Consider the following 12,716-nt stretch of genomic DNA (forward strand, 5'->3'; position numbering starts at 1 on the left):
CTCCAGCAAGTCTGAGGGACAGTGAACTGGCCCCCTATTTAAAAAGTTTGAGGAACTCTGTCTGGTCCAAAGACTGACCAGCCAAGTACAGGCAAGCAAAGTTCAGATCAAAGAGACAAGTTTTCATACTGAGTACTATGCCAATTACAGTCTAAAGTAAGAAATACAGATTTTTAAAAGCTTAGAAAGTCTAGGACTCTAAAACAAACAATAGTCAATCTATTTAGGCCAGGTTCAAATAACATAGTGACTGGCAACAGTTGAAGTTTTTTAAGCAAGGTTTCCATTTGCACCTACTTGTATTTCTTTAAATTTCATTCTATTGTTTTTCTTAAAATTGTTAAGCAAATGTAGACATTAGATATTATTGATGGTTTTCCTATACCAAAAAAATATTTAAAATAAAATCTCTCAAGTGTTAATTTAAATTCATTAAAAAAATTTTTTTATCTATGCTAGGGGAAAAAATTAAGTGAAAGTTTTGAGCACTATAACAGAAAAGACCACATTTTACCTCAAGATGTGTGCATGTGTGCGTGAGTGTCCTTGGGGGAGGAGCCAAGTGGAAAATGCAAAATAAAAAATTAGAATTGGCTCCTTTGGGGGCTATAAAGTCTCTGATGGATTCAACTTTTTATAACTAGAAAGATGAAAGTGGACCTCTAACTATTTAACACATGTTAATAATACTACAATTAATCAGGATTTTGAAGCTACTAAGGGAAAGTAGAGAAACAGAATAAGAGGAAGGTACTAAAATCACTGAAGGGCCCCATTGCTATTTCCTTTTTTGCTTAAAGAGATTACAAAGGACTTCCTGTTTCAAAGAAGTTTTGCTAAAGCTCTGGGGCACAAATGAGCATGGCGTTACAAGGCTGACACAAAGAGAATGGTCACATAAATACAAATCCCAAACAGACACCCACACTTGGGTCACAAAAACACAATTATAGCCTCATAAAAAAATATTTAATGGCAAAAGACAAACATTACCATTCTCTCCAAAATCTCTAATAATTCCCTTGCATTTCTTCAAATCCTCATTATAGTCTTTTAAATAATCTCTACATTGCTATGAGGAATAATTTCCTGATGCATGGACCTGATCACTCCCCTGTTTTAAAAACTTCAATGGTTTCTTAATACATATTATATAAGACTCCCGAGAGTCTGGCATTCAAAGCCCTCTAAAATGGCTTCAATACACTTCTTTAGACTAATTTCATTTATTCCCTCTGCATAGTTTATGCTTCAAATTTAATGGAGTACATACTAGTCATTTCTCTTAAAAATATCAACAAGTTGTTGGGCTATATAAGGCTCAGGAGGACCTGCACCTCTGGTGTGAGGACTTGTTGAGCCTTTTTCAGGGTTGTTTTTTCACATTTGAGGTCCACTTTCACCCAACTCTTACCCGTGGCTCCAACAAGTTGTAGCATGTGAAACATCTACACCTCTATAAAACTGTCTTGGTAGACATGCTAAACCAGGTTAAGGGAAACTGACTGGCTTCAAATCCATGAGTTAAGGGAATGTCTACCCCAAGCATGTGAAGACTTCCCCCAATGGAATGAGCAGATGATAAGTGGCCAAAGCAGGGGCTGGGCAGTGCTTGGAAGTTGGTCATCCACTGCATCTGAGGTCATTGCCACTTGTCAGCCGCAGTGCTTGATGACTCAGGCAGAAAGTGAGGCAAATGACTTTGTGTAACTGTCTCATTTAAATCCAATTCATCCACAAGTCAAACCATTACCAATTATGTCAATGGTCCTCTTTGAAAAATGAAAGATGAACAACAATATAGTTGCTGCTAAAAAAAGAAAAAAAGGAAGACCTTTATGTAGCATTTAAGAGTATGAACAAGAATTGGACAGGATGAGAAACACAAAAGAATTTAGAGGAAGTTAGGTAGTCCAGCAGAGTGCTGGACCTGGGAAAAGGATATGATCCCAGACACTATCTAATTATATGGCCCTAGGCAAGTAAATTACTTATTCTGTCCACCTCAGTTTTCTTGTCTATAAAATGAGGATAAAAGTAGCATCTATCTTCTAGGGTTGTTGTGAGGATAAAATGAGATATTAATATTTGTAACAAGTTCTACAAACCTAAATTTTTTCTATAAATGATAGCTCTTTTTATTTGCATTGGTAATGATAAAAATCAAATGTCATCAAGAATTCACTAAACTATCAAATTAGATACAGAAATCCATTGGTAATTAAATATCTTAGAGACAAAAAAGAAAAGGTACCAGCAAACAAGAGATAAAAATATGTCACAGATGATTTATATACCAAGAAAGTGACAATACAATATGATAAAAGAATGTATAGTCATTATCAGCAATTTTCAGAAGTGCTAATTAAAATAACTTGATAGATAGTTATATACACATACACACTCACATATTATATACCCATCATACCAGCTAAAATTAAAGTGATAAAACAATTTCAATTTTCTGGGAAAAACAGGTAGATAGCCCAGTTAGCACTTCAATTGTTTAACCTTTCTGGAGAGTAATTTGGTAATATATAGTAAAGATCCTTCATATTCAATTCAAGATGAGGGAGGTATAATTACATAGCAGTTTAATCTGAAAAGAACAAGGTTCTGGTGGACTAAAGTAAAAGCCCATTATGTGTCAGCAGTATGATATTGCAGACAAAAGCGCTAATGTGACCTTGGGCTGCATTAATTTCAGGGAAGAAGGGGGTGCTGGTCCTTTTGTAGGCTGCCACGGTAGGAACATAACTGGAATATTCAGAACTGGACTGGGCATTCACCACAATTTAAGGAGGACACATAATCTGGATAGCATAATATAAGGCTTACAAGAATGGTGAGGATCACATAATAATGATAGCTGATGTTTTATATGTCGAAACAGACATAGCTAGCTAGATATATACACACCCATGTGATTGTCTACATATATGTGATACATTTATTTATGGTTTGCAAAGCCCTTACACATATTATCTCATTTGATCCTTATTTGTTATCATTTTATAGATGAGGAAACCGAGGCTGACAAGGTCAAGTTGCCCAGGGTTATATAATGAGCAAACAGCAGGCAGCATTCTAACTCAGGTCATAAGGATCCACTGAAAGAACTAAATATGCTTAGCTTAGAGAAAAGGAAACGAATGATACCTGTTCTTCGAGTATTTAAAAGGCTGTTGTGGGGGGTGAGGGTAGAGGGAAAGGGATTTTGTTCCATTGGTTTCAAGAGACAAAAGCATGAGAATGAGTGGAAGTTGTGCTTTTAGGCTTGATACCACCAGTTTCTAACAGGGAGAAACCTGTCATGAAATCAAATGGCATACCATGGGAGATGATTGGGTTCTCCTCCCCTTATGGGGAGGGGGGGAGTGAGGGCACTTTGTCTTCAAGCCAGAGTCACTGGTAGAGTACATTACTGTCCTTTTGGATAGAAGCTGAATTAGATGGCTTTTGAAGTTCCTTGCAACTTTAAAAATCTTGTGATTATGAATTATTTCATTTGGACATAATGTATCCCAAAGAAAGTAATCTCAAAAGGGAACAAAGCAATTTATACAATAATATTTATAATAACACTGTTTATAAAAATGAAACTAGAAAGAAATATAGGTGCTCAACAAAAAGGAAAAGCTAATCTATCTTGTAATACAACAAAAAAGATACTAACTCGAAAATCAGAGGAGCCGAGTTCAAATTTTACCTTTGCTCCTCACTACCTGTATAACCATTTGTAACTCATTTAAGTTCCCTGGGTCTCAGTTTCCTCATCTGTAAAATGAGTTGTAGTGGCTGGTCTGAGGAGGTTTCTTTTAGCTTTAGATTTATGAGACTATGACCATAAAAGCATTAAAAATAACAAATGCTGGACTGTCAATAATTGAAATGTTACACAAAAAAGACAGGCCACAAAAGTTAGTGCCAAATAACATATGTTTGAAAACAAAAACTTTAAATATTCAGATAAATTTTATTCCCAATATCACAAACCACTTATGAGAAGCATGGCTCTTTTGTTTAACTGTTTTTACTATCAAAAAACTATTTCATAACTTGGAATAACAATTAAAACTTATAGATATTTCACAATAATTCTCCATTTTTATTTCTGGGATTAGAATATCCCAGATATTCTGGGGTTGAGAAAACAAAAGCAAACAAAAGTTAAATGACTTACCCAGCCACAAAGCTATTAAGTGTGAAGCCAAATTTGAACTTGGGTATTTGTTAGTTTGATCACCACAATGATAAATCATAATTCCAGAGGATCAAAAATGAAGCACAATTCCATTCTCCTGACAAAGAAACGCTGGGCTCAAAATGCAAAATGAGAAATAAATTTTTGGACCGAGCCAATGGGGGAATTTGCTTTACTTATCTATGCATGTTTGTTGAGACTACATTGTTTTTCCTTTTTCATTCAGTGGTAAGGGAGAAGTGAGAGAGGAAGTTTGTATTAATTAAAAATAAAATAAAATTTAAGTGAAAAAATATAGCTAAACTGCTTTAACAAGGTCATCTCCTAAAAATGCTAAAAATCATACTTTTTTTTTTTTTTTAAGAAAACCTTCCTAATAAGTTTATTGCCCCACCTACTTAGAAAAATAAAGACAAGACTTTACATAAACAGCTAATATGCAATTTAATTAATTATATGGGCATCTATTACACAAAATATACATTTAATTATAAGCTAAAGGGCTTGGTGATATGCAATTATCTCATAGTTATCTTTGATAGTAATGTCCTACCAATGTTCCTCTGGATAAAGAGCTCCTAAATTAAAGCCTATTCTACCATTTTGTTCAGGTGGACACTGGATATAAGTGGATACTGCCTGAATTCAATAAATTAAATTCAACAAAGATTTTTTTTTAGGTATATGCTATGGGCATGTCAACGGGAGAGGCCCTGTGAAATAAGAAGGAACCAATAGGCCTTGACTTCAAGGAGCTCTTCTGAAGCATATAACATGGATCTAAAGGATATAAAGTATTTAAAGAATAACCAAAAATAATAGAAGGAAATGAGGCTTCAGGAAAGACCTCACATAAAAAGTAGCTCCTGCACTGTAAAAATGAGGCAAAAGCCACTTTTGAAATCTAAGGTCTCCAGATAATTGTCCTAATTTTTCTATTATATTACTGGTCAAAATGTAACTACTTTATACATCTACAGGCTTTGCTGCAGAGAATGAAGCTGTTATGATCAGATTTAGAGAGGAGATTTCAGAGGTCACCAAGTCCAATCCTCTCCTTTTTCATATGAAGAAACCAAGACCTAAAAGAGGAATTCTCACCAAATCAAGTTCAATTATTGTTCAGCTACTTTTCAGTCATGTCTGACTCTCCTGTGACCTCATTTAGGGTTTTCTCGGCAAACATATTGGAAAGGTTTGCCATTTCCTTAACCAGCTCATTTTCACAGGTTTTTACAGGAAATTGAGGCAAACAGGATTAGATTAAATGACTTGATCCATAAACTTTGCCACCTAGATGCCCAGTAATGCAGCAGTTTAAGTCCAAATTTAGGTCTGACTCCAGATGCAATATTCTATCTTACTACAGCAACAGGCTTCTCCTTATAAAGGAGGTTTTAAAGGGGGCTGGAGTGGAGCCTGGTTTTTAGTGGTACCAACATTAGTCAGGTCTGATTATCCTTTAAACAAAAGACAAGACAATAAAATAATGGGGCTGTTTGCCTCCTGAACTGGGTCCAAAGATTAAATTCCAAAAGAATTCTTTTAAGAAAATGTTTTTACATCTGCATCATACATAAAGTGTATAGTTTTCTAAGACAGTTGCTTCTGAAGGAAAATACTCATCTGAACATGAGTTCTGGTTTTTCCTCAATTCATAGATGTTCCTCCTACATCATATACAAAATACAAGATCCTCAAATAACATTTTTCAAGTTATATAGATGCAACACTATACTCAAATATGAATAATTTAATATTCATTTATTGTCCAAACCAAAGGCTAATGACTGATCCCAAGTCACCTAACTGCTTCACTTTAAGAGAGTATTAAACGGTCAGTAAGCTTTTCATTATGAAAAGAAAATGAGCTGGAGCTGGCAATTAATTAATTCTTGCCTAGTTTTCCTACATCAGCCCAGTGAAGTAGCCCTATTTTCATTTTAGAAACTTAAATAAGAATGAATATTATTTTAGCATAATTTGTTTGCACTAATTAACATAATTCCTATTTGATACTGTTTTGCCATCAATTTGAAACCCAGAGAAGTCAAATAATGGAGAAAATAAATTCTATGATCTTTTCTCTCATTTCCAGCCACCACTCCTCAGAAGAGAAAACTAAAGCAGAGTTAATGTTAAGTGCCTTGTTCCTAGGATTGTGAAGCTAGCAAATGTTTGAGACAGGATTCTGAACCAAGGTTTTCCTCACTCCAAGTTCACTTTATTCACCAGACCACCTATCTACCTACCTCTCCTACTGTTTACCCAGTAGTGCTCAGCCTGTAAGTGCTTAGATAACATTCCTGGAATAAAAAACTCCCAAGTAAACTCTTGAGATCTTTCAGAGAACACTTAATACATTCACACCTGTCATAGCATTGGACCACTCATTCAAATTCATATTTTCCTTACTTGTATATTATCTCCCTAAAAGAAACTTTGATCTTCAATAATGCTATGACCTAGTCTCCTTCTTTTAGGATTTTATTATTGGCCAAATCGTTGAAGGTAATTTTAAACTATTTAAAAGTCTAGTGAGATCTCTAGGTCCTATCAGTTTCCACTTTTCAATGAGAATTGTTGAGAAAAGACATACCTAACCCAACTATTTTTTCAGTTGTGCAGGTAGTGTTGTATGAAAATGAAGTTGCAAGACTTTAAGCCTCTAGATCAGGCATTCTTAACTTAGGATCCTTGCACATTAAAATGTTACATATTTTTAAAATATATACATGTAACTAATTCAATATCATTGATTTCCTTGGTAATGTTGTATATTTTATTTTATACATTTAAATCATTGTTCTGAGAAATGGCCCACAAAAGCCTGGAGGAGGGAAGAAGAAGAAACAAAAAAGCTATAAGAAGCTAACTTGGAAGGCAAAAAAGAATTTTTAAAAGTTTACTCTCTAAGTCCTAAGTAATGACTTAATTATGTAAATGATGTTATGTATGAAATGGCAATTCTTTAATGGTCTATATAATTAGTTCTTAACTGATTTCCTTTGTAATCCTAAACATTACTTTATGCATTTAAATCATTATTCTGAGGGGTCCATAATGTACACATACATCATAATACACATATAAGGATAATAGATATACCACATTCCAGCTTGTGACAATCAAAAGATACATACATGTAGTGAGACATATATATGTACAGGTATTACTCACACATGCTAACACACATGTAGTGAGATATATATGTACATGTATTACTCACACATGCTAACACACATGTAGTGAGATATATGTGCATGTATTACTCACACATGCTAACACACATGTAGTGAGACATATATATATATATATATATATATATGTGCAGGTATTACTCACACATGCTAGGCAATAATAGGATTAATTAAACCTTTACTATATACTGCGGACACTGTGCTCTGTGTAATCAAGGCACTAGAATTAAGGATTGAGAAAGGGCTGTAGAAGGTGGGATTTTAGCTAGGTTGTGAAAGAAGTCAGAGAAGCCTGGAGGCGGAAATTAAGAGCATTCCAGGAACAGGCAAAGCCGAGCAAAACGCCCTGAGTTGGGAAGATACAGTATCTTGTAGGAGGAACAGCGATATATGACATAATGTAAAAGCACATTTTAAAGCGCTATATTCCTATTATATTATTAATGTCACTAGACTGTCAAAGAGTCCATTACAAAAAAAGGGGGGGGGGTGCCAATTGCTCCTATTGCAGCACGATGGTCAACTAATTTTTAAAAACTTAAAAAAAAAAACTTACTTAAGCCTTAATTAAAGGCCTTTAACTCAAGGTCACACTTTGAGTACAAAATGAGTTGTCTGCTTCCAAAGACCAGAATATATTATTTGACAACTTCACTAGCCTGGAGATCTCCCCCTCGTTCATTAGCATTTCACCCCTGCCCCCAAGTTATAATGCCGCTTTTGTAAAGTCACCACCGCCAAGAAGTGGATTCAGCTCAAGGTAGGGGTTCAACCTCGTGTCCCATTCCACGGCCAGGGCCCGGCAAGGGGGAGCCCTTGGAGGATACGGAGGGAAGGGGCTCATGGGACCGAGAGAGGACGGGGTGGAGGACAGAGGGCCGAGTGGAGGAGATAAAGAGGAGAACAGAGAGAGGACGGCACAGAGCACGGTCCTTTTATGATGGGGGCGGGGGACAGCGAGTGAGGATCGCGCTTCGCCGTCCACAATTAAAGCAGGGAAACACCCTGTCCCCTTCCAAACGGGGCGGCATCACAGCCCCCTGCAGCCCAGAGAGGCCCAGGGCTCTCCGAGAGTGCGGAGAGGGGGAGACCACGTGCCTTTCCGCCTTTTCCAGAGCGAAATGGCATCTCCCCTCCCCACGGAGCCCCGAGCCCCTCGGATCCTCTGGGCGATTCACCCGGGGAAACTCGTGGAGCTGACATCGCCCTTTTAAGAAATGAGGAGGTTGGGGGGGCGGGGAGGCAGAGTCCGGCCCGGCAGCGCGGGGTCCCACCAGCTGCAGAGGCAGAGCTCCGGCGGCGGAGGGCAGAGGACCAAACGCCGCCCCCGCCGACGGATGCCTCGGTCGCGGCTGGACTGCCCCGTCCACGAAGCGTCCCGAGGAAACGGGGCTCGGGGCAGGGTGGGGAAGCGAGCCGAGCCGCGAGGATGCGCGGGCGGCGGCTGACTCCCCGGCGGAGTCGCCTCCGCGGAGGGAGACGGGAAGCGAACAACATGGCGACGTCGCGCTATGGCGCACCTAAGACCGAGAAAGCCCCGGCCGCCGCCCGCGCGGAGGGGGTCGAGCCCCCGGGGGAGGGAGCGGGGGCTCGCCGCGGGTGAGAAGTCTCCCCTCCCCCCTCCCCCTGCGTCCCGCCAGTCTCCCCTCCTCTCCTCTGGCCTAACTGAGGAGAGAGGGGAAAAGAAACGGGGAGGGGAAAGGGGAAGAAAAAAAAAGTTTTATTTTTAGCCCTTGAAAAATGGCGGGAACTGAGCCCCCTTTTTAAAAACTTGGCCCCAGAGAGGCGGCCCTCGCGCGCCTCTTCCCCTCCCCCCGGGGCCGCGCCCTCCTCCCGGTGCCCCCCCCTCCCGCCGGGATGGAGGAGGGATTTCCCCTCCCCCTAGTCCGTCCCCGCCTTCCTCCCTCCCTCAGCACTTGTGGTTCGGTCCCCACCGCCTCCGAGGCAGCGGGTTAATGGGGTGTGTGTACGGGGTGGGGGTGGGGGTGGGGGTAGTTACCCTCGCCCTCCTGCCCAGCCTCAAAACTCGCCTCAGCCCCCTCCCCACCCTAGCTCGCCCCATTCAGGGCTTCTCCGACACCTCCCCCCACCCAAGAGCCCCAGGGGCGAGTCGGAGCTTTCCGCTCCCCGCATCCTGGAGAGAGGCGACCAACATGGCTCCCAGCGTTACACAATTCCCCCAGCCCAACCCCGCGCGGCCCGGGCCCGGCACTCGCACCCCTGCCGGCCGGGAAGATGCCAGCGAGGCGGGAGGATAAAAGTTTGTTCCCCATCCTCCTCCTCCCGCTCCCCCGAGGGCTCCGGCTTCGGGCGGACGGCGGGCGACGGGGCCCAGGCAGCGCCTAAAGAGTTAATCGCTCGTCGGATTCCCAAGCCGGAGCGGACCGCCGGGCGAGCCTGCACCCGGCGGCCGGGGGCGAGAGGAAGAGGGCGAAACGCCCTCCGCGCCCCGCTCCGGCGGGGCTCCCAGGCACCTTCCCCCCGGCCCGGCCGCCCCCCCCATGTGGTCCCCATTACATGCAGGTCCTGAGGGTGGGCGCAGAGGGGGGGATTCCGGCGGGGGCGGGGGCACCGCTTACATCCGACGGGGTCCGGTTCCTCAGCTCCAGGTGGATCCTCCTCTTCATGTCTACGTTTCTCGGCCCCCCCCTCTTCAAACTAACTTTCCGGGGGCAGGAGGGGGGAGAGGAGGGGCTCGGTCCTCGGGAGAATGAACTGTCCAAAGGCGAGTCCTTGAGGGAGAGAGGGAGGGCCCTGCCGGCTTCTCTTCCCCCCCCGAAGGAACGCGCGAGCGGAGCCCCAAAGCCCGAGTTACTCACAAGAGCGAAGCGAAACCATGGAGGGAAAAGGGGACTGGAGAGCGGCTGTGGTGGCCTCGCTACCGCCGCCCCCGGCCGAGAGCGGCACCGCGCTTAAACAGGCAACGCGGCAGCACCGAGGCGGGCGGGCGGCCGCGGAGCGGCGCAGCGCAGCCAGGCACCCGGGGCACCCAAGGACGAGGCCGCCCGAGACGCGAGGGGGGCCGAGGAGGAGGAGGAGCGTTAGCGGCTCTGCCGAAAGCGGCTGAGCCGGGCTCCGCTTCCTTTCCCCGCTGCCCCGACCGCGCCTGGGGTGGGGGATGCTCGGCTTCCCGGGGGAGGGCGGGAGAGGGGGATGGGCGAGGATGGATAGGCGGACAGATAGACATGTGTGTAAGTATGTCTGTGTGCTGTCCCCACGTGGCGTGTCCTAAAAGTCTTAAGGAGATAGCTTAAAACTGCCTACTTATGTAAGTACTCGTGGGTCACCTCTGAGGAAAGAATCAGGCTCCCAAGAGTCCGGACCTAATCATTTTCCCCTGGAGAGAATTAGGGGACCGGAAAGGTGATTGATAATGTTCCCCGCCCGCCGGCCCCCTCACCCCCTTTTGACAAATACGTCTGTGTGGCACGCTAGTAAAATCTTAAGGAATGATTTCTAAGGGAGAATTGGAAATGGGACTGAAGCACATTAAAGTCGAACTACGTTTTCTGTCTCCCTGCCTCACCCAGCTGGATGAGTCGGATCTGGGAGGAGATCAATAAAACAGCTGCACCCGTCGTCTGAGTAACAGGAAAGGAGACGATTGCGAGAGAGAGGGAAATCTGTACTGTTATCCACTTTAGTTATGGGATGTTCAATAAAGAGAAGCAGATTTGGGATTGTCTGTGTGTGCTTCCACGTTTTATTTCACAACACAGGATCGTTTTCGGTCCCAGACAATATGTAAAATGTTAAAGCCGAATTGTGCATTTAAATCTTTTACAACTAAAATTATATTGCAAGGTTATTGCTTTTTTTTTTTTCCCAGAAAGAACTGACAAGCGTAAAGTTCCGTGTTTTACAGGCAATGTGTAACGCAAAGGAGATGCACCTGGAGCAGATACTCTAACAGGTGGTTAGGTTGCCTAACGTAATGACTTCCTTCCCTAAGTCAGGCACAAAGCATGTCTCATGGTTTTATATGAACCTCTCAAATACTTTCTTGGTTTTTAATCTATAATTATTGCCAGGAACAAAATCGGTTATTTTATAGATATCAACAGCATTTGAGAGGAGATTAAATATTTTTAGCTATCGTTTTGAGAATAAGAAGATACTTAGGATCTAAGGATTCATTTTAATTTTCTATAGAGCATATTACTATGCTCATTGGCTTTTTATCGTGCAAAGTCATCGTCACTTTGTTTTCTTAAACATTAACAGAAAGGAAGTGACATAAAGAATAAAATTGACATAAAAGTATGTAACGAAATTATGTTTCAACGTGAGCTAACTTAAGGAGTGGCACTGAAATTACTGTACAATTCTTTAAAATGGAGGATTCTGTTTAAATACAAATACATTTGGTAAGAGTGCATTCATGCATTGAACAAGTACAGCATTTATTGAGTGAAATGAATTGAATACTCTGCTTTTGCACTGTGCCAGGAACTGAGAAATATACAAAAGAAGTTTAAGATTTAGTCCTTGGCTCACAAGAAACAATTAATATAAAGCAGTACTATATGTACATAATGAAATAGTACAGACAATTAGTACTATTAAGCTCCATAAGAGGATAAGACTTAAAGTAGTAGGTATCTTAGAGAAAGTGAAGATTAGAGCTGAAAGGTAAATGAGATGTAATAGTACCTGATTCACCACTTCACTCCTGCTTCCCCACCCCAGTTTTACAAATGAGGAAACTGGTCCAAATTGGTGAATTGTGATTTACTAAAAGTCATACTGCTACATACTGGCAGAGGCAGAGCTAGAAACATTATTTTGTGACCTTAACTTTGTTTCTTCTAAGTAAAAAGATGTCTCTAAGGCCCCGTCCCTTGCTAGATTGATTGATTATAAGACGTGCCTATGAAGAGAGAAGATATATTGTGTATCTAAGTTATATTTTAATATATTTAACATCTACTGGTCATCCTGCCATCTAGGGGAGGGGGTGGGGGGCGGGGTAAGAGGTGAAAAATTGGAACAAGAGGTTTGGCAATTGTTAATGCTGTAAAGTTACCCATGTATATATCCTGTAAATAAAAGGCTATTAAATAAAAAAAAAAAAAAAAGAAGAAGAGAGAAGATAAAGTAGATTTCTGCTATACAATTGGGATTAAGTGATCTTCTCCACTAAATACTATAATCCTATCAAAGTCTACCTCCTCAGCTTCCAAGAAAGGCCCTTTCACAAAACATTTCTTAAATAAGTAAAAAAAAATTTCCTGGAGTTCTGTGATTGCTAGGTATTTTTATTGTCTTCTATTTCTGTGTAGAAGCAGCAACAAAGTCTGTTTCTGTCTTTT

At 41.7% G+C, this 12,716-nt stretch overlaps 1 protein-coding gene across 1 annotated transcript in view; it reads right to left on the reverse strand.

Moving 5' to 3' along the window:
• Positions 1-10,321, reverse strand: part of ANP32B (acidic nuclear phosphoprotein 32 family member B) — a 33,396-nt gene extending 23,075 nt beyond the window's left edge. The window contains exon 1 of the mRNA XM_031969316.1: positions 9,984-10,321. Within this exon, the coding sequence (XP_031825176.1) occupies positions 9,984-10,031 (48 nt within the window). The 5' untranslated portion in view covers positions 10,032-10,321. The remainder of the gene's footprint in view (positions 1-9,983) is intronic.
• Between the last annotated feature and the right edge of the window lie 2,395 nt (positions 10,322-12,716).

The sequence above is a fragment of the Sarcophilus harrisii genome, chromosome 1, assembly GCF_902635505.1.
Source record: "Sarcophilus harrisii chromosome 1, mSarHar1.11, whole genome shotgun sequence".
In the NCBI taxonomy this organism is placed as follows: Eukaryota; Metazoa; Chordata; class Mammalia; order Dasyuromorphia; family Dasyuridae; genus Sarcophilus; species Sarcophilus harrisii.